Raw genomic sequence first — 21173 nt, 5'->3', positions numbered from 1 at the left:
TGCAATGAACAGTTCTGGCCCAATGTGCTGAACTCAGAGAATTTAGGCCAGATGATCTCGGACCACATCCCCCTTTAGGTGACCTTTTGCTGGGGGGAGAACAGGATGCCAATAGCGACCTGGCGATTGCGGACGGAGGCCATTCTAGATGCAGTATACAAGGACACTATCAGCACTCCTTTGCTCCATGACTTTGATGAGAATACAGGTACTGTAGGGTCCAAGGGAGTAAGTGGGTGCCATGAGAGTGGTCATTAGGGTACATTGTGTTAGGACTTCGTGGGGAGAATGGGTATCCCTCCTTCAAAATGTATTGGCCTGAGAGGCGCGCTTATGTGTCACTGACCTGGAGGAGGTGACAGTGGTCGGAGCTGGCACACGACTGCGAGACCTGTGGGGTCAATGTAGGGAAGAGATGCGCCACTTGCCAACACTGATTATAAGGTTTCACAAGCTCGTCAGCACGCAGATGGAGACAAACCGAGACACACGTTGCTGTAGCTTGTGTGCTATGTTGTCTCTAGAACCATGTGATTCACACACTCACTGCCAATATTGTAAATTTGCAAGTATCCATATGCAAGGTCTGTGCCCAGAACTGCAAACTGCTATATTCCCAACCACCCCAGACCCCTCGCAGAATGCCTCCGGGCCTACATCACTGGAGCTGCCCTTGCCCGCCTTACCCCCCTGCAGTTCCAGGAACTTGAACAACCTTCACAGCACGAGGAAATACAGGCAGCAATATGCAGATGTCTCATAACAAGGTCCCGGGAACAGACGGGTTCCTCATAGAATACTATGCAATGTTTATTCTCGTCCCTAAGCTACTCTGGGTTATCAGGAGGTGCACCAGCAAGTTAGGATGCCCAACTCTTCTGGAGGCTCACATCGTAGTATTGCCAAAATCAGTGCGGGCCCCTTGGAGGTAACTCCTATTGCCCTCTATCAATATTGAATACTGAACATAAACAAATAAACTTGAACACAAGTGCTACCAAATATATTGCTGCCAATGCTTTGAATACTAGTCCACCCTGACCAGTGCAGGTTCATCCATCATAAGGCCACCTCATACAATACTAAGAGACTGTGCCACATTATGAGTGCGGTCGGGGGTTCCACCGAGTTCTCAGTCGCGGTCCCCTTGGACTTCGAGAACGTTTTCAACACTCTTGGGTATTTACTGCTTGTCCCCGCTACTCTGGGAATTGGAGCAAAGTACCTGGGCTGAGTTAAGTTACTCTACACAGCACCTTGGGCCAAAGTGTGAACGGGACACCAAATATCGCGTCAATTCGACATTGGCCATGGAGCCCCTGGCCACCTTACTACAAACGCAGGCCCCAAAGTGGGGCGTGGCAGTGGGGCCAGGCTGGCACGCAGTTCCGCTGTACGTGGAAGATCTCCTGGACTATCAACAAAATCCTGGGCGAGAGCTGCCGGCTCTTTTTTCATCTTTTAGACCTCTTTGGTGATATGATAGGCCTTCAAGTGAATTGAGGGAAGTCCTGCATCTTCCCATGAAGGAGGCGTGGAACACGCAGTGGCGAAGGAACCAGAACCGGACTGTTTGCCCTGGCAGATCGATACGTTTTGATATCTAGGGGTTAATATATATCAGGCTGACAAGGATATACTAGATGGGACCCACGGTAGAACCCTTACGTTGCTTCAACAGTCCTTAGGCTTTTGTATGTGCTTACCCCTGTCGCCCATAGGATGAGCATCCGTAGCTAAAATGATAATAATCCTATGGCTCCCATACTTTTTTGTGGAAGTGCCAGTGATTCCCACTAGGAAATTGCTTGGTGATTTGCAGAGACTACTCTGTGACCTAGTATGAGGCAGAGAGCATACGTGAGTCTCCATCCTAATGCTACAATGGTTGTTAATGGAAAGTGGCCTCGGAGTGCTGGACTTTGAGTTCTACCTTGCGGCAGCACAACTACAATGGCCTAAGCGCTGGCTGGTGGGGGACGCAATGGGTTTGAGTAGATCGGTCTGGGAGGAACTGGGTGACTTCGGAATTTTAAACTGGCTGCTATCACCTGGTGGCTCACCCAGAGGAATGAGCAGACGGGTACATCGCAAAACACTGTTGGAACACATCCATTCAACCACAACATGGCCCGTCGCCATACGCCCCACAGCTACCGCTCCGGAGTACACCTGGGATGAGGGATCTGCTAGGGGCGCATGATCCAATACCTTGCAAAGAGGCAGAGGTGTCCTGCATGGGAGAACTGAACAATGATAGGGACTTGCGCTCCTTTCAGGACTTGCAGGGTATTTATGTCCTGGAGATCAGGAACACTTGGGCAGAGGGCCAGGAGGCCCTAACCCTACACCATGGGCTACATTGTATTCGGACGCACAGCCTCCATCGTAGGGCTATCACTGTGCCAAATGCAGCTCTACAAGCTGCAGATGCCGACCTTGTACTGCTTCGCAAGCCCCGCTGAGACACATGCCTGGGAACAGTATTGACCGCAAGCAGTGGAGAATGTCGCTTGAACAGGTGAAACGTGTATCCCGCAATGCTCGACTGAAGTTCACTCAGTGCACTTACCTGCATCACACTGTACTGATTACACAGGATGTTCCTGGGAGTGGCCCTTGTATGCCCCTGATGAGGCTACCGTGACATGACCTTTTATAATGTGGGTGAATGCCCCGCCATTGCACCAGATATGGGTGCACGTGATGAGCCATAGATCGGCGGTGATTGCCGTGCAGCTGCCGCCCAAGCCTCTGCTTTGCTTGCTGGGAATCACCAAGCATACTAAGCATGATTTAAGTCTAGTTGACCTGTCTGTGGACCTCTTCAAGTTGCTAATAGCTATATCCTTGAAAAAGCGCAGCCGCCTTCAATGAACTCCTAGCTTTGGGTTGTGCACAAGTGAGTGACCGATGAGGCTGACGTCATGGCACACAACACAATGCATGTGGGTGCTGCCACCCTACGGGACACTTATGTGCTCAAGCTGCAAGACAAATTAGACATGCTTACTTTGATTGCTGTCATGGGCTGGAACAACACAGTTCGCTCAAACCACAACGATGCTTTCTAGAATGCCAGTTCAGGGAACCCCCAGAGCTTCAATCAATCAGTAATCCTAGAAGGTACCAACTACTCACCTGTGAGGATCTCAAGGCGCAGAGGGGGTCTTTGCCGGGGATGTCTGCTGTTCAGTTAAAGATTGTCTGAGGTGTAGGGGCAGGGAGTTCCAGGTCCTCGTAGCGAGGTAGTAGAAGGGTCTTCCTCCAGCCATGGTCTTTCAGATCTGTGCATGCGGAGCTTGACTCGACCATCCCCCTTGTGCCATAGAGACCCTACCACTAGATGCCCTGGTGTTGAACAGGGAATAGAACGCCAAACCCCACACAGCTACACATAGATGCTCCGGCACAGTGGCGTAACACAGGCCCCCGCCATGCGGGGGGTGGTCCAAGCTCCAGGGGGCCCACTCACCACATTACTCTGGCCGGGGAGCTCATAATGGAGTCTGGAGGGGGCCCTCCACAAGCCTTGTAGGGGGGGGGGGCCCTCAAGTTTCGTTACGCCAGTACCTGCTACCACTCCCACTCGTCCTTCATTTGCTTTTATATTGATCATACTATTCAGTTCTCATTGCTGCCCCCCGGTTCCCCGGATTGTTTTTGTATGTTTTCGCTTGTTAAGTATATACATTTTTTTGACTGTTTTCCTTACAGATGGCATCACCCTGGGGTCTACATTAACCTAGCCGGTCTCCTATGCTAGAGGGTTATAATAATTGGTTTGCATTCGCACCACATGCGCCTCAGTAGTCGTTTACAATCCAATATTACAGTATTGCAATTACTGCTATCTGTGTGCTGACGTAAGCATAATCCTATATTAAAGCCTTGATTATTGTTGTACCAACATGAAATGGCTAATAAAAAAATCGTTCTTTTAAAAAAAATTAGTGTTTCGGTAAACTGGTAAAGATACCATACTGATGAAGAACCTTGAGAACAAAGGCAAAAGAAAAACAATGGCCAGAGGCTAACACAAAATCACCAATGCTGTCTAACATGTTGAGTTTCTAAACATGTGGACGCGGTGTTCACAGAAGTGGAAGGACAAAGGCTTAATTTGCTGTATGTGGTGAGGTTCCTACAGAATTAGAAATAGGATATTCACATGTTGGGAAAAGCAGCCTTGGTCCTTTTCGGACCAGGACAAGTGCCACAGGGAGTGAAATTATGACCCAGGCTTGCAAGGCATGCAGGACATACGTTAAGCGCACATCATGCTGGATAATACTTGACAGCTCACCTCTTACACCTCTATTCAATTAAAACAGATGAATCACCAAACAGCTGCAGATGTATCTCCAAATGTATGTCTTTATTTCAACAAGCAGGTTGTAACCCCAACCCAAATAACTTGCAGCTTAAAAATCTTGTCAGCTTAGAAGACCAATCATTTAACCGTACCACGGGAAGCAGATGAGTTAAGCAGCCTATTCGGCCTTGAAGAGATTCTCCCTTTCACTGTATCTATCATTTATGTGGGTCTCGTAACGCTTAGGCATCAAATGTCTATTTTATTCCAAACACATTTCTTCTCCATTCCATCTTTTAAGAGCCTACATAAAGAATACACAGCTTTGCTCTGGGACTTTTCCACTTAAACAGCCAATGCCATTGCCATTTCTAATCTCACCACATCCTCATGTGCTAAAAAGGCCAAACAGCATTAAACCAGAAATCTTGGCTTTCATTTACATGGTGCTTAAAGGTAAAGAGATTATGTTTGATGATCTGCTGCAGCCTCAACACTGAAAATTATAAGTCTTGTCCCACATAGACTGAATACCCTCTCTTCCATCATACAGAACTGTCTGTCCGGGTTCTTTCCCTGATGCCCAGACAAAGCAGAGATCGACCCTTTAGTGGATAGGCACCTTAGTACCAAAGCAAAAAACTATCTGAAAGCTCACATATCTGCTAAAACTGAACACTTCTTCACGGTTAATCAAGTTTTAATTCTGTGCAGACATTGATTTACCTTACATCTTCTAAACACTTTAGCTCAATTTCACCAATTTCAACCACCACTTCGCTGGGGATAAATGTGGCAGTCATTGTAGGCTAGCTTCTAAATTAGCAACTGAATTAAACTAAAATCGAGGCAAGCTTTCAGCAATCTTTTTCAGTTTTAACTAATTAATAAGCTACTTCAAGAATTGGTGTAGCTTTGTTTTACTTGTACTGGGTACTTTGCTCATGCTTGCAATGGACCAAGCATGCCAGCAGTTATTTCACTCTATGCCAGGTGTCTATGGATCGTGTTGGTCCTGGCCCCTCTGCAGGGTCATCCCCTAACGTTTTTCCTTTACCCTCCATTTATTTTGCTGAATTTGTTTTGCTTGCCTTAGGACTGTGTACTTTTACCACCGCTAACCAGTGCAAAAGTGCCTGTGTGCTCTCCTTTGAACATGGTTTAAGACTTGCTTACCACTGTTTGGCCTATTGAATTTACTTATAAGTTCCTTGTAGAGTGGTATACCCATGTCCTGTAAATCAAATGTTACTAGTGGGCCTTCAGCCCTTATTGTGCCACCCACATAAGTAGCCCATTAAAACATGTCTCAGGTCTGCCATTGCAACCAGAAGGCAGTTTCAAACTGCCAATTCGACTTGCCAATATAAGCTCCTTGTCAACCTTAAACTCCCATTTTATTACATACAAGTTTCCGCTAAGGTAGGTCCTATATTACCCATAGATCGGAGTGCATTGTAATTAAAAGGCTGGAAATGTACCTTAAGTTTTACATGTCCTGGTAGTGAAAAACTCTTGAAATTTGTTTACACTGCTGTGAGGCCTATCTGTCCCATAGGCTAACATTGGGTTGCCATATTACATTTAATAAGTGCTAACCTTTGATTGGAGACAGAAAAACATTTCATGTTTGGTATCTATGAAATTGTCATTAATAATCTTCTTTAATGTTATAGTCTGATCTGAAATTACAATTTTGAAACTGCAACTTTCAGAAAGATTACATTTTTTTGCCCTCTGGCATTTGGTGCCTGCAGTCTGCCATGGGTCAAATGACTGGGTGTAATTGGTAGTTTGACTTTGTGAATTGCTCATAGATAGTCACACAATAGAGGGATTAGGTGTGCCTCAATGGACCATCTCCTGTGAGGACGGGGGGAGCCGGAGCCGGGCAAACAACTGAAAAGGCTGAGCTCTGCCATCACACAAAGGGCTTGTCACCACTGTATTGTCTCTGCAGCCAGCTTGGAGACAGCGCAGGGGAGTCAGGAAATTCCAAGCACTTCAGAGACAAACTTTTGTAAACTTCTCCCACATCAAAGAAGACACCAGAAATCAAAACAGGGCCCTCGGGCCTACTCTTCAGTTCACTTTCTAGACCTGTGGAAAGACTTTCAGATGACTGCCTGCTGATTTGGCCTGCTATGTAGTATACAAGACTGCTTTGCTGCCCCTGGAAAGACTGATTTGATTCCTGAAGCCTGTCTTGAACCCTCAGACTTCTACCCTGCTGCTTCTTCCCCTGAACATAGGACTATCAGAGAGACTCCAAGGGCTTAATTGCTAGCCTCTTGTTCAGAGCCACAAACACATAAAAAGCTACCACAATCTTGAAACCCTCCTGGACCGAGCCTGATTTAGTCTTATCCCCCCTCCACCAAGAGGTACTCCTCCAATTCTGACCCCCTTCACCAAGTGGTGCCACTCCAGTTCTGGACCCTTGGTGGTGGTGCTAAAGGTGCCCAGATAGACAATTATTTTGGCTGGAAACTGCTCTGAGAACCGAGAGAAGACCGGGACCAAACTGCTTGTCCATCTGCCCAAGGTTCATCGCCAGTCAGCCTGACATTGTGGCTGCACCTACTCCGTTCTCTGCATACGCAAATCCTGTTCAGCAGTCCTTCGCCAAAGGTGTATCCAGTCTCCTGGAACACTCGTTGGCTACAGCATCCAGCCTCATTCTGCTGGAGATTTTTGATTTCCTTAAAAATGACTAGGTCTCAACGTAGATATATAAACTGTGACTACGTCCTGTGGCTCCCTGACGACAATTCTCCTTGCTCGGACACCGCCTCCAACTTCGCCCTGCTGAATTTTACCTTCCCAGAACTTTTTCACCAGAATCTTCTTCTAAAGGCCATGCCCAATCCACTTCTTGTATCCGAACTGCGCTCCATTGCGGTCGGCCATAATTTTTCACTGTGACCCAGTCCTGTGCTACTAGATGTCCATGGTTGGCACTTTGATCTTTTAGGTGCTAGTTTTTACTAAAAAACTTAAAAATACATAATTCAAGTTCTACTGATTGGCTTTTTATTATTGTGGTATCAAATAATTCAATCTTGTCTTCTAAATTGGTGTGGAATTTTTTTGTGTTGTGCTGTCACTTTTTTACTGTTTTTATGCTGCTTAAATACATTACACATTGCCTCTAAGTTAAGCCTGACTGCTTTTCTCGCCAAGCTACCAAGGGTTAAGCATAGGTGAATTTGGTGACTTTTTGTGGTTCACACTGTTAGGGATTGTGGTTGCTGCTTGACAAGGCCTCACACCCCAGTCAACCAACAACCCAATTTCTCATAGATGGTTATATCTATCTAAAATATCTATCTAAAATATCTATCTAAAATATCTATCTAAAATATCTATCTAAATCTATATCTATCTAAAATATCTATCTAAATCTATATCTATCTATCTATCTAAATCTATATCTATCTATCTATCTACATCTAGATCTATCTATCTACATCTATATCTATCTATCTACATCTATATCTATATCTACATCTATATCTATATCTACATCTATATCTATATCTAAATCTATCTATATCTAAATCTATCTATATCTAAATCTATCTATATCTAAATCTATCTATATCTAAATCTATCTATATCTAAATCTATCTATATCTAAATCTATCTATATCTAAATCTATCTATCTATCTAAATCTATCTATCTATCTAAATCTATCTATCTATCTATCTATCTATCTATCTAAATCTATCTATCTATCTAAATCTATCTATCTATCTATCTATCTAAATCTATCTATCTATCTATCTAAATCTATCTATCTATCTATCTATCTATCTAAATCTATCTATCTATCTATCTAAATCTATCTATCTATCTATCTAAATCTATCTATCTATCTAAATCTATCTATCTATCTAAATCTATCTATCTATCTATCTAAATCTATCTAAATCTATCTATCTATCTATCTATCTATCTATCTATCTAAATCTATCTATCTATCTATCTAAATCTATCTAAATCTATCTAAATCTATCTATCTAAATCTATCTAAATCTATCTAAATCTATCTATCTATCTATCTATCTATCTAAATCTATCTATCTATCTATCTAAATCTATCTATCTATCTATCTATCTATCTATCTATCTAAATCTATCTATCTATCTAAATCTATCTATCTATCTATCTAAATCTATCTATCTATCTAAATCTATCTATCTATCTAAATCTATCTATCTATCTATCTAAATCTATCTATCTATCTATCTAAATCTATCTAAATCTATCTATCTATCTATCTATCTATCTATCTATCTATCTATCTATCTATCTAAATCTATCTATCTATCTATCTAAATCTATCTAAATCTATCTAAATCTATCTAAATCTATCTAAATCTATCTAAATCTATCTATCTATCTATCTATCTATCTAAATCTATCTATCTATCTATCTAAATCTATCTATCTATCTATCTATCTATCTATCTAAATCTATCTATCTATCTATCTAAATCTATCTATCTATCTATCTAAATCTATCTATCTATCTAAATCTATCTATCTATCTAAATCTATCTATCTATCTATCTAAATCTATCTAAATCTATCTATCTATCTATCTATCTATCTATCTATCTATCTATCTATCTAAATCTATCTAAATCTATCTAAATCTATCTATCTATCTATCTATCTATCTAAATCTATCTATCTATCTATCTAAATCTATCTATCTATCTATCTAAATCTATCTATCTATCTATCTATCTAAATCTATCTATCTATCTAAATCTATCTATCTATCTAAATCTATCTATCTATCTATCTAAATCTATCTAAATCTATCTATCTATCTATCTATCTATCTATCTATCTATCTATCTATCTAAATCTATCTAAATCTATCTAAATCTATCTATCTATCTATCTATCTATCTAAATCTATCTATCTATCTATCTAAATCTATCTATCTATCTATCTAAATCTATCTATCTAAATCTATCTATCTATCTATCTATCTATCTATCTATCTATCTATCTATCTATCTAAATATCTATCTATCTATCTATCTATCTATCTATCTATCTATCTATCTAAATATCTATCTATCTATCTATCTATCTATCTATCTATCTATCTATCTAAATCTATCTATCTATCTAAATCTATCTATCTATCTATCTATCTATCTAAATCTATCTATCTATCTAAATCTATCTATCTATCTATCTATCTAAATCTATCTATCTATCTAAATCTATCTATCTATCTATCTAAATCTATCTATCTATCTATCTAAATCTATCTATCTATCTAAATCTATCTATCTATCTATCTAAATCTATCTAAATCTATCTATCTATCTATCTATCTATCTATCTATCTAAATCTATCTATCTATCTATCTAAATCTATCTAAATCTATCTATCTATCTATCTATCTATCTATCTATCTAAATCTATCTAAATCTATCTAAATCTATCTATCTATCTATCTATCTAAATCTATCTATCTAAATCTATCTATCTATCTAAATCTATCTATCTATCTAAATCTATCTATCTATCTATCTATCTATCTATCTATCTATCTATCTATCTATCTATCTATCTATCTATCTATCTATCTATCTATCTAAATCTATCTAAATCTATCTATCTATCTATCTATCTATCTATCTATCTATCTATCTATCTATCTATCTAAATCTATCTAAATCTATCTATCTATCTATCTATCTATCTATCTAAATCTATCTATCTAAATCTATCTATCTATCTAAATCTATCTATCTATCTAAATCTATCTATCTATCTATCTATCTATCTAAATCTATCTATCTATCTAAATCTATCTATCTATCTATCTATCTATCTATCTATCTATCTATCTATCTATCTAAATCTATCTATCTATCTAAATCTATCTATCTATCTAAATCTATCTATCTATCTATCTATCTATCTATCTATCTATCTATCTATCTATCTATCTATCTATCTATCTATCTATCTATCTATCTATCTATCTATCTATCTATCTATCTAAATCTATCTAAATCTATCTATCTATCTATCTATCTATCTATCTATCTATCTATCTATCTATCTATCTAAATCTATCTAAATCTATCTATCTATCTATCTATCTATCTATCTAAATCTATCTATCTAAATCTATCTATCTATCTAAATCTATCTATCTATCTAAATCTATCTATCTATCTATCTATCTATCTAAATCTATCTATCTATCTAAATCTATCTATCTCTATCTATCTATCTATCTATCTATCTATCTATCTATCTATCTATCTATCTATCTATCTATCTATCTATCTATCTATCTAAATCTATCTATCTATCTATCTATCTATCTATCTATCTATCTATCTATCTATCTATCTATCTATCTATCTATCTATCTATCTATCTATCTATCTATCTATCTATCTATCTATCTATCTATATATATATATATATATATATATATATATATATATATATATATATATATATATATGTCCCACTGGCGGTCACTGCTGGGTAGTTCTAGTTAGGACAACGTTTTCATTGGAAGTGCATGTTTGTGTTGCTTATAACTTTGGTACAGCTTGACAAATCTCCACCAAACTTTCAGTAAAGGGAGCTCTTTTTTTGCCCAGATTGTGGGTGGAAAGTTCAGATTAAATGGGGTCCCAAAAGCAAACACATTTTCTTTAGTCAATCCTACACTGTGTTCGCCAAAAGCTGTGTACGGTGGGGGTTGGCAGCCTGCTGAGGATTTAGCCACAAGTCCTGAGAGCAGGCCAAGCCCTGTGACTAATGCCCCGCTGCACACGGTCAAAGGATGTGTGAAGTGTGTGGTTGGCTGTCTGTGGTGAGTTCGAAGCAGGGCCTGGCTGCAAGACAGGTCCTGTGGCTAACCCCACATGAGGCACGATCAAAGTCTGTGCTTGGCGTGGGGTTGGCTACTTCCCGAGAGTTGGCCACAGGGCATGGGGTTGGGTGCTTATGGTTGGTTTGCCCACAAAGCCAGGCCAGGTCCTGTGAATAACCCCCCCCGCCACCACTGTGCACGGCCAAAGGCCAGCATAGAGTTGGTTAAAGGCCATGCACGGTCGATGGGTTGACTTTACGTATGGTAATGAAATATTACTTTATGTTAACAAAAAGCTAGCAATTCACTGAAGAAAACAAAGTACTGTTATAGTTAGGTGAATAGGTCAGAGACAACATTAACGTTGTGAAGTAAAAAAAAAAAATAGAACAGATAGTAAATCTGCGTCCATAGAAGTTGTCCTTGAATCGGTGCAAATGTACTACTTTTTGGACTTGGCAGTAGTATATTTACAAAACTGTGCCAGTCTTAGGTTACCTGGCATACTACTTGCAATCAAACATCTAAAAGGTGATGGCATGACTATTTGCATATAGTCCAATGTGTGACAAACGCTCAGAGCAGTATTCCAACTCATCACTTTGTGCCCACTGTGACACTCTAGACAGAGGCACACTTAATGCAACTTAGTACTGGCCCTGTTACATTTGGAAATAGTCCATCTCGAAGCTTAATCATCTCACCCCTCCACTTGCAGCCCACTGCTTTTTTAGTTTGGAAATTAGTTTCACACACCGCGAATCTCACTGACTAAGCTATGTCCCTGCCCCAAACATCCACCCTGAAGCTGCGCCCTTGTGTCTAAGAAATAAATTGGAAACAATATTCCAAATACAAAAATAAATATCAATCATTTATAAGCCCCAATATTCAGATAAACTATAAGTCTACTTAGTGTGCCATTCCGATTTCAGTTTTTAAGGACAAAAACATTATTTGGACTCATCAACTGGCAGTATAGCAACATAAAGAACACTTACCGCTAAATCACTGTAGATGTGATCACCAAAATACAATACTTTTGATCCTCTCCAGCCAGTAAGCTTTAAAAACTCATATAAATTACCCTGTAAAGTAAAAAGGCAAGGAGTGGGATCACAGGCAAATTCTGCACATGGCTACCCAAACACTGCATCATTATTTTTTCTTTTTACATCCAACATTTGGAACAACAGTAAGCAGGTTGTGCAGCTCAAAAAACAAAAGTTGACATGATATGCAACATAAGTGGTACCAAAACATCTGAGATTGCCAAAGTGCATTAACTTTTAATACACAGGTTAATTTAACCTTACATTTCTTTTACTCCCTTATAATTTACAAGCAGTTCTAAACCACACATGTAGCAGAATACAACAATACAACTTCTGGCATTAGTCATATGAAGGAACGAGCAATGGCATAGCCAATAGATCTCGCTTTGGGACCTTCTAAGTATTTAATTATGCAGCACAATATCCTTGGTGCAACCACATTAACTGTTGAGTGGCTAAACACTTATAAGGTCCCAAAGGCGAGATCTATTGGCTATGCCAATGCTTGGTGTGGTTGTGTCTGTGGTTGTGTGTGTGGGTGTGGTTATGGGTGTGGTTGTGAATGTGGGTGTGAATGTGGTTGTGAATGTCGGTGTGGTTGTGGTTGTGAATGTGGGTGTGGTTGTGGTTGTGAATGTGGGTGTGGTTGTGTATGTGGGTGTGGGTGCAGTTGTGGGTGCAGTTGTGGATGTGGTTGTGGATGTGGTTGTGGATGCGTGGTTGTGTGTGTGGTTGTGTGTGTGGTTGTGGATGCGTGGTTGTGGATGCGTGGTTGTGGATGCGTGGTTGTGTGTGGTTGTGTGTGTGGTTGTGTGTGTGGTTGTGTGTGTGGTTGTGTGTGTGGTTGTGTGTGTGGTTGTGTGTGTGGTTGTGTGTGTGGTTGTGTGTGTGGTTGTGTTTGTGGTTGTGTGTGTGGTTGTGTGTGTGGTTGTGTGTGTGTGTGTGGTTGTGTGTGTGGTTGTGTGTGTGGTTGTGGTTGTGCGTGGTTGTGCATGGTTGTGGTTGTGTGTGTGGTTGTGGGTGGGTGCGATTGCGGGTGTGGTTGTGGCTGTGTGGAAGTGGGGCTGTGTGTGGTTGTGTGTGTGTGGTTGTGTGTGTGTGTGGTTGTGTGTGTGTGTGGTTGTGTGTGTGTATGGTTGTGTGTGTATGGTTGTGTGTGTGTATGGTTGTGTGTGTGTATGGTTGTGCATGTATGGTTGGGTGTGTGGTTGGGTGTGTGGTTGTGTGTGTGGTTGTGTGTGTGGTTGTGTGTGTGGTTGTGTGTGTGGTTGTGTGTGTGGTTGTGTGTGTGTGGTTGTGTGTGTGGTTGTGTGTGTGTGGTTGTGTGTGTGGTTGTGTGTGTGTTTTGTGTGTGTTTTGTGTGTGTGTGGTTCTGTGGGTGTGTGCGTGTGGTTGTGTGTGTGGTTGTGTGTGTGGTTGTGTGTGCGGTTGTGAGTGTGGTTGTGAGTGTGGTTGTGAGTGTGGTTGTGAGTGTGGTTGTGAGTGTGGTTGTGAGTGTGGTTGTGTTTATTTTGTGTGTGGTTTTGTGTGTGGTTGTGTGTGTGGTTGTGTGTGTGGTTGTGTGTGTGGTTGTGTGTGTGGTTGTGTGTGTGTGTAGTTGTATGTGTGTGTGTGTGTGTGAGTGTATGTGTGGGTGTGTGGTTGTGTGTGTGGTTGTGTGTGTGTGGTTGTGTGTGTGTGGATGTGTGTGTGTGGATGTGTGGTTGTGTGTGTGTGTATGTGTGTGTGTGTGTGTTATGTGTGTGGATGTGTGTTTGGATGTGTGTCTGGTTGTGTGTCTGGTTGTGTGTGTGGTTGTGTGTGTGGTTGTGTGTGTGGTTGTGTGGTTGTGGGTGTGTGGTTGTGTGGTTGTGGGTGTGTGGGTGGTTGTGGGTGTGGGTTTGTGTGGGTGTGGGTTTGTGTGGGTGTGTTTGTGTGTGGTTGTGTGTGTGTGGTTGTGTTAGTGTGTATGTGGTTGTGTGTGTTGTGTGTGTGTGTGATTGTGTGTATGTGGTTGGGTGTGTTGTGTGTGTGTGTGTGGTTGTGTGTGTGGTTGTGTGTGTGGTTGTGTGTGTGGTTGTGTGTGTGGTTGTGTGTGTGGTTGTGTGTGTGGTTGTGTGTGGTTGTGTGTGTGGTTGTGCATGTGTGGTTGTGCATGTGTGGTTGTGCATGTGTGGTTGCGTGTGTGGTTGCGTGTGTGGTTGTGTGTTTTTGTTTGTGTGTTAGGTTGCGTTTGTGGTTGTGAGTGGTTGCATGTGTGGTTGTGTGTGTGTGGTTGTGTGTGTGTGGTTGTGAGTGTGTGGTTGTGTGTGTGGTTGTGTGTGTGGTTGTGTGTGTAGTTGTGTGTGTAGATGTGTGTGGTTGTGTAGTTGTGTGTGTGTGTGTGTGTGTTAGTGTGTGTGTGGTTGGGTGTGTGTGTGTGGTTGTGTTAGTGTGTATGTGGTTGGGTGTGTTGTGTGTGTGTGTGGTTGTGTGTGTGGTTGTGTGTGAGGTTGTGTGTGAGGTTGTGTGTGTGGTTGTGTGTGTGGTTGTGTGTGTGGTTGTGTGTGTGTGGTTGTGCGTGTGTGGTTGTGCGTGTGTGGTTGCGTGTGTGGTTGCATGTGTGGTTGTGAGTGGTTGCGTGTGTGGTTGTGTGTGTGTGGTTGTGTGTGTGTGTGGTTGTGTGTGTGTGGTTGTGTGTGTGTGGTTGTGTGTTTGTGGTTGTGTGTGGTTGTGTGTGTGGTTGTGTGTGTGGTTGTGTGTGTGGTTGTGTGTGTGGTTGTGTGTGTGGTTGTGTGTGTGGTTGTGCATGTGTGGTTGTGCATGTGTGGTTGTGCATGTGTGGTTGTGCATGTGTGGTTGTGCATGTGTGGTTGTGCATGTGTGGTTGCACGTGTGGTTGCACGTGTGGTTGCACGTGTGGTTGCACGTGTGGTTGTGTGTGTGTGGTTGTGTGTGTGGTTGTGTGTGCGTGGTTGTGTGTGTGTGGTTGTGTGTGTGGTTGTGATTGTGTGTGTGGTCATGAGTGTGGTTGTGTGTCTGGTTGAGTGTGCGTGTGGTCATGTGTGTGGTTGTGTGTGTGGTTGTGTGTGTGGTTGTGTGTGTGGTTGAGTTTGTGGTCATGGTTGTGTGTGTGTGTGGTTGTGTGTGTGTGTGGTTGTGTGTGTGTGTGGTTGTATGTGTGGTTGTGTGTGCGTGGCTGTGTGTGTGTGTGTGTGGTTGTGTGTGTGTGTGTGTGGTTGTATGTGTGTAGTTGTGTGTGTGTGTGGTTGTGTGTGTGTGGTTGTATGTGTGGTTGTGCATGTGTGGTTGTGCATGTGTGGTTGTGCATGTGTGGTTGTGCATGTGTGGTTGCACGTGTGTGGTTGCACGTGTGGTTGCACGTGTGGTTATGTGTGTGGTTGTGTGTGTGGTTGTGTGTGTGGTTGTGTGTGTGGTTGTGTGTGCGTGGTTGTGTGTGTGTGGTTGTGTGTGTGGTTGTGATTGTGTGTGTGGTCATGAGTGTGGTTGTGTGTCTGGTTGAGTGTGCGTGTGGTCATGTGTGTGGTTGTGTGTGTGGTTGTGTGTGTGGTTGTGTGTGTGGTTGAGTTTGTGGTCATGGTTGTGTGTGTGTGTGGTTGTGTGTGTGTGTGGTTGTGTGTGTGTGTGGTTGTATGTGTGGTTGTGTGTGCGTGGCTGTGTGTGTGTGTGCGTGGCTGTGTGTGTGTGTGTGTGGTTGTGTGTGTGTGTGTGTGTGGTTGTATGTGTGTAGTTGTGTGTGTGTGTGGTTGTGTGTGTGTGTGGTTGTGTGTGTGGTTGTGTGTGTGTGGTTGTGTGTGTGTGTGTGGTTGTGTGTGTGCATGTCTGGTTGTGTGTGGTTGTGTGTGTAGTTGGTTCTGTGTGGCTGTAGGTGTGTGTTTGGGTGTGCGTTTGGGTGTGTGTGGTTGTGTGTGGTTGTGTGTGGTGGTAGTGTGTGTGGTTATGTGTGTGTGTGGTTGTGTGTGTGTGTGGTTGTGTGTGTGTGTGGTTGTGTTTGTGTGTGGTTGTGTTTGTGTGTGGTTGTGTTTGTGTGTGGTTGTGTGTGTGTGGTTGTGTGTGTGTGGTTGTGTGTGTGTGGTTATGTGTGTGTGTGGTTATGTGTGTGTGTGGTTATGTTTGTGTGTGGTTATGTGTGTGTGTGGTTGTGTGTGTGTGGTTGTGTGTGTGTGTGTGGTTGTGTGTGTGTGTGTGGTTGTGTGTGTGTGTGGTTGTGTGTGTGTGTGGTTGTGTGTGTGTGTGTGGTTGTGTGTGTGTGGTTGTGTGTGTGTGTGTGGTTGTGTGTGTGTGTGGTTGTGTGTGTGTGGTTATGTGTGTGTGTGGTTATGTGTGTGTGTGGTTATGTGTGTGTGTGGTTATGTGTGTGTGTGTGTTAGAAATGGGATCCTGGCTGGCCAAGACTCGCGTCAAGGTCAGTCAGGGATCACCATTCCTAAGGTCAGGGCAAGGGAGTTACACGCCAAGATAACCCCTACTCGCCCTCTAGGTAACGTGGCGCGAGCAGCAAGGCTAAACTTGGAGGCGATATGAGTTAAGTATTTGCGCACGCACCCCAGCAACAACACCCAAGGCCCACCACAAAGGAAACTCCACACAAGGGTATATATAAAAATAGCCTTTGTATTCCAATAAACATACATTAGATAAAACACACACTTTACATTGTGCCAGAGGCACGGGCAGAATTCACAAGGGATATGTACAAGACAGGGCCACCTTGATCACTGTCAGGAATCAGCACTTTTAGAACTTAGAATACAATACTTGTAGGCCTAGAACTTACACATAGAGCCTAACGGACAGTACCTCCCGACCTGGTTGCAGGGATAATGCGAGTGAACTTCTTAGTAAACTTGAGCGGGCGGCCCAGCGAAGCGGCACGACTCAGGGGAGAGTGGTGCGACTCGAGGCTTGAGCGGGCCACCGGCAAGGTACAAGCGTTTCTCTGGGGCGACCAATGTGTGCGGCTCAGAAGAGGAGGGGAAGGCAGGATGCAGGCGACCCAGCGAAGCGGTGCGGCTCAGGGTAGAGCGGCGCTGCTCGAGGCTTGGACGGGCTGCCGTGCACGAGATGCCAAGGGGAATGAGCGAGGCACATTTTAGCGAGGCCCCAGGGGCCCAAGAGAGATCAGACAAGTCCCAGCAATTTGTCAGGGCAGGCACAATAGAGTCCACTGGTCCTGGGACTCTGGTCAGGGGGCAAGCTCAGTATCAAGCCCTTGGAATATCACTTAGCACATAACAGAAAATCACTAGGCAAAAAGTTCAGGGGTGAACCTGCCAGAAGGGCCAAGTCCAACACAACCCCCTTCCAGCCAAAACGCAGGGGAGAACAATCACCACCGTGATGGACTTCCCTGCTTGGGGCGATAGAACACAGACGCGGGCCCGCACTGCAGGGACACCCTCCGGTTCTACGCCACGTCTATCCATAAGACAAGCACATACTAAAAAAAAAAACAGGCCCAACTAGGCTACCCCACTGGTACTCCTTAGTTGTCCACGGATAGGACCAGGCCCTAGGCCACCCAGATACCACTGGTCCTTGCCAATCCACAGAGTGGGGGGTAGTAACCCCTGGCCTACATAGCCATTCTCCACTCCCTTTCTCAGTGTAGTTCCAAACTACCACTGATCTTCAACCTAGGGTCCACACCCTCAGGCTGACCAGAGGTCACGGGCAAGAATGCCCCACCCTACCTCTACTTCTGAAGCACCCCCCAGAACAACTCTCCCACCAGTTCGGGACCTTTACTCCCTCAGCAGCAGTGACCACGGTCAGACCAGCACAAGATCGGTGTAGCGAGGCGTTGCACTTTGCGGGTTGCCAGATGCGGCGCAGGCAGCGGCTCGCGGACCGCGTCGAGACGGGGACGGCAAGCGGCATAGGCTGCGCGGCCGAAGGCAGACACGGCTCAGTGCGGTGCCTACAGGACACCAGGCTGGTCATGACAGAGTCACAGCTCCCTTAACTGGTCTACCACCTGGGATTCGAATTCACTCCTCCTTCAGCAGCAAGGCAACCACTGCAGGTCAATCCCCCATACAGCTTACCCGGTTCCTTCTCTTCAGGCAGGAGTTCCTTCAGGACACTACATATAGTTGCCCTTTACGTCCAGATCCGGACACACCGGCTACTGGCTCCCCAACCGAGGGACGTACCCCTTTGGTCAGATGCCTGGCGCACCAGGACTTCCTTGAGGGTGACACATAACTACTGTGTCGTGTACAAGTCTTCCTGACACTCAGGACAGAAGTGGCATCACCCTGGTCACTCCTTGGCGACACAACCCTTCTGGTTGGCCCCTGACCCATGGGTTACTCCACTGGGGAACCTATCCCCCTCGCACCCCTCCATCTGGACTTCTGTACCCTCCCAACTGGAGCGGTACTGCCAGATAACAGAACTACTAGAGCCCTGCTTACAGGCGCTCCACGTTCTCTCCACACCGGGAGATCTCCCTACAAGGACGCTCCATACGGACATGCTAGGCTCCCTCACCTGGTGTTCCTAAGAACAAAACACTCAGACTACGAAGACCAGGCTTGTGCTCCTCTGAGCCACTTCCACCACACTGGGCTGGAAGACCAGAACCTTTCCTTAGGGTCACTCCCCAACAATTAACACAATGGCACAGGGGCAGGGGAAACTCCCATGAGCTTCAGGCCCACCCATGAAATCATGTTCACTGATGTTCTACATTCTTCAAACACACTGGGAGATCTTCCTCAAATGACCTATTGGTACAGCCTAGGCCCCCGACCTGACGTTCCCTCCAGAAACAGTCCAGGCCCTGACACTGGGTTTCGGGCACCTGGAGACATGCAGTCCCACCCACTCCTTCTCCTCTTGAGACAGGACGTGAGCCCCTACACCAAGACCTAGCTGGGCTACACTTAACCTCTTCCACCACACTGGGCTGGAAGACACCTCAGCCACTCCTTTTGGAATCACTCCATCCCCTATGCCTCTCTCCTCCCAAAACATTACCAACTCCAAACATCTGTCTCTAAATAGACCACAGAAATCAAAAGCCGGCTCCACTGTCTGCAGACGTTCTTGGGAAAAGTTTAACATACGGAACTTAGGTATCTGAGCAAAACAAGAGTACACAAGCATTCAGCAAGCTCCCAATCCAGAGAACTCACACACACGTCCAGTGCCACACACCATTCATCCACACACACCCCTCCCCAGACTGGTAAGGCAGTTTCTACCACCCCTGATTTCTCAACCTGACCACACGTGACACAGGTACCATAACTCCAGGGCAGGGACGGGGGACACATGCACTGAACACACTTATGCTGCCACCACTGGATCCCACCCTCATGGTGAATCCAGAAAACACACTGCACTTAGGGGGATGATCTACCCTCCCGAGCTAGGGACACCTAACTCAAAGTGCACAAGAAACACATTTCCACAGAAATGACATTTTTAGCAAACTCCATACAATAATCCCCAAAATGTGATTATCTAAAATGCAGAGTTTTGTAGTGTGGCCCGTTGCCACTGTGGTACATCGCAAACACAAATCCTTATCCTCACCGCTTGCCGCCAATGTTAGAAATGGGATCCTGGCTGGCCAAGACTCGCGTCAAGGTCAGTCAGGGATCACCATTCCTAAGGTCAGGGCAAGGGAGTTACACGCCAAGATAACCCCTACTCGCCCTCTAGGTAACGTGGCGCGAGCAGCAAGGCTAAACTTGGAGGCGATATGAGTTAAGTATTTGCGCACGCACCCCAGCAACAACACCCAAGGCCCACCACAAAGGAAACTCCACACAAGGGTATATATAAAAATAGCCTTTGTATTCCAATAAACATACATTAGATAAAACACACACTTTACATTGCGCCAGAGGCACGGGCAGAATTCACAAGGGATATGTACAAGACAGGGCCACCTTGATCACTGTCAGGAATCAGCACTTTTAGAACTTAGAATACAATACTTGTAGGCCTAGAACTTACACATAGAGCCTAACGGACATTACCTCCCGACCTGGTTGCAGGGATAATGCGAGTGAACTTCTTAGTAAACTTGAGCGGGCGGCCCATCGAAGCGGCACGACTCAGGGGAGAGTGGTGCGACTCGAGGCTTGAGCGGGCCACCGGCAAGGTACAAGCGTTTCTCTGGGGCGACCAATGTGTGCGGCTCAGAAGAGGAGGGGAAGGCAGGATGCAGGCGACCCAGCGAAGCGGTGCGGCTCAGGGTAGAGCGGCGCTGCTCGAGGCTTGGACGGGCTGCCGTGCACGAGATGCCAAGGGGAATGAGCGAGGCACATTTTAGCGAGGCCCCAGGGGCCCAAGAGAGATCAGACAAGTCCCAGCAATTTGTCAGGGCAGGCACAATAGAGTCCACTGGTCCTGGGACTCTGGTCAGGGGGCAAGCTCAGTATCAAGCCCTTGGAATATCACTTAGCACATAACAGAAAATCACTAGGCAAAAAGTTCAGGGGTGAACCTGCCAGAAGGGCCAAGTCCAACAGTGTGGTTGTGTGTGTGTGGTTGTGTGTGTGTGTGTGGTTGTGTGTGTGTGTGTGGTTGTGTGTGTGTGTGGTTGTGTGTGTGTGTGGTTGTGTGTGTGTGTGTGGTTGTGTGTGTGTGTGTGTTTGTGTGTGTGTGGTTGTGTGTGTGTGTGTGTGGTTGTGTGTGTGGTTGTATGTTTGTGTGGTTGTATGTGTGTGTGGTTGTGTGGTTGTGTGTGGTTGTGATTGCGGTGTGTGTGGTCTTGAGTGTGGTTGTGTGTGTGGTTGAGTGTGCGTGTGGTCATGTGTGTGGTTGTGTGTGTGTGGTTGTATGTGTGTGGTTGTGTGTGTGGTCGTGTGTGTGGTCGTGTGTGTGGTTGTGTGTGTGGTTGTGTGTGTGGTTGTGTGTGTGGTTGTGATTGCGGGTGTGTGTGGTCATGAGTGTGGTTGTGTGTGTGGTTGAGTGTGCATGTGGTCATGTGT

General features: G+C 44.5%; 1 protein-coding gene across 3 annotated transcripts in view; it reads right to left on the bottom strand.

The window, feature by feature from the left end:
• Positions 1 to 21173, bottom strand: part of NT5DC3 (5'-nucleotidase domain containing 3) — a 391194-nt gene that overhangs the window by 86699 nt on the left and 283322 nt on the right. For all 3 annotated transcript variants that reach the window (XM_086919171.1, XM_086919172.1, XM_086919173.1), the window contains exon 11: positions 12190 to 12276. In XM_086919171.1, the coding sequence (XP_086775297.1) occupies positions 12190 to 12276 (87 nt within the window). The remainder of the gene's footprint in view (positions 1 to 12189; positions 12277 to 21173) is intronic.

Source organism: Lissotriton vulgaris, chromosome 1_1 (genome assembly GCF_964263255.1).
Source record: "Lissotriton vulgaris chromosome 1_1, aLisVul1.2, whole genome shotgun sequence".
Classification (NCBI taxonomy): Eukaryota; Metazoa; Chordata; class Amphibia; order Caudata; family Salamandridae; genus Lissotriton; species Lissotriton vulgaris.
Note: the sequence above shows the minus strand (reverse complement) of the source record. Positions and strands in the feature narration are given on the sequence as shown.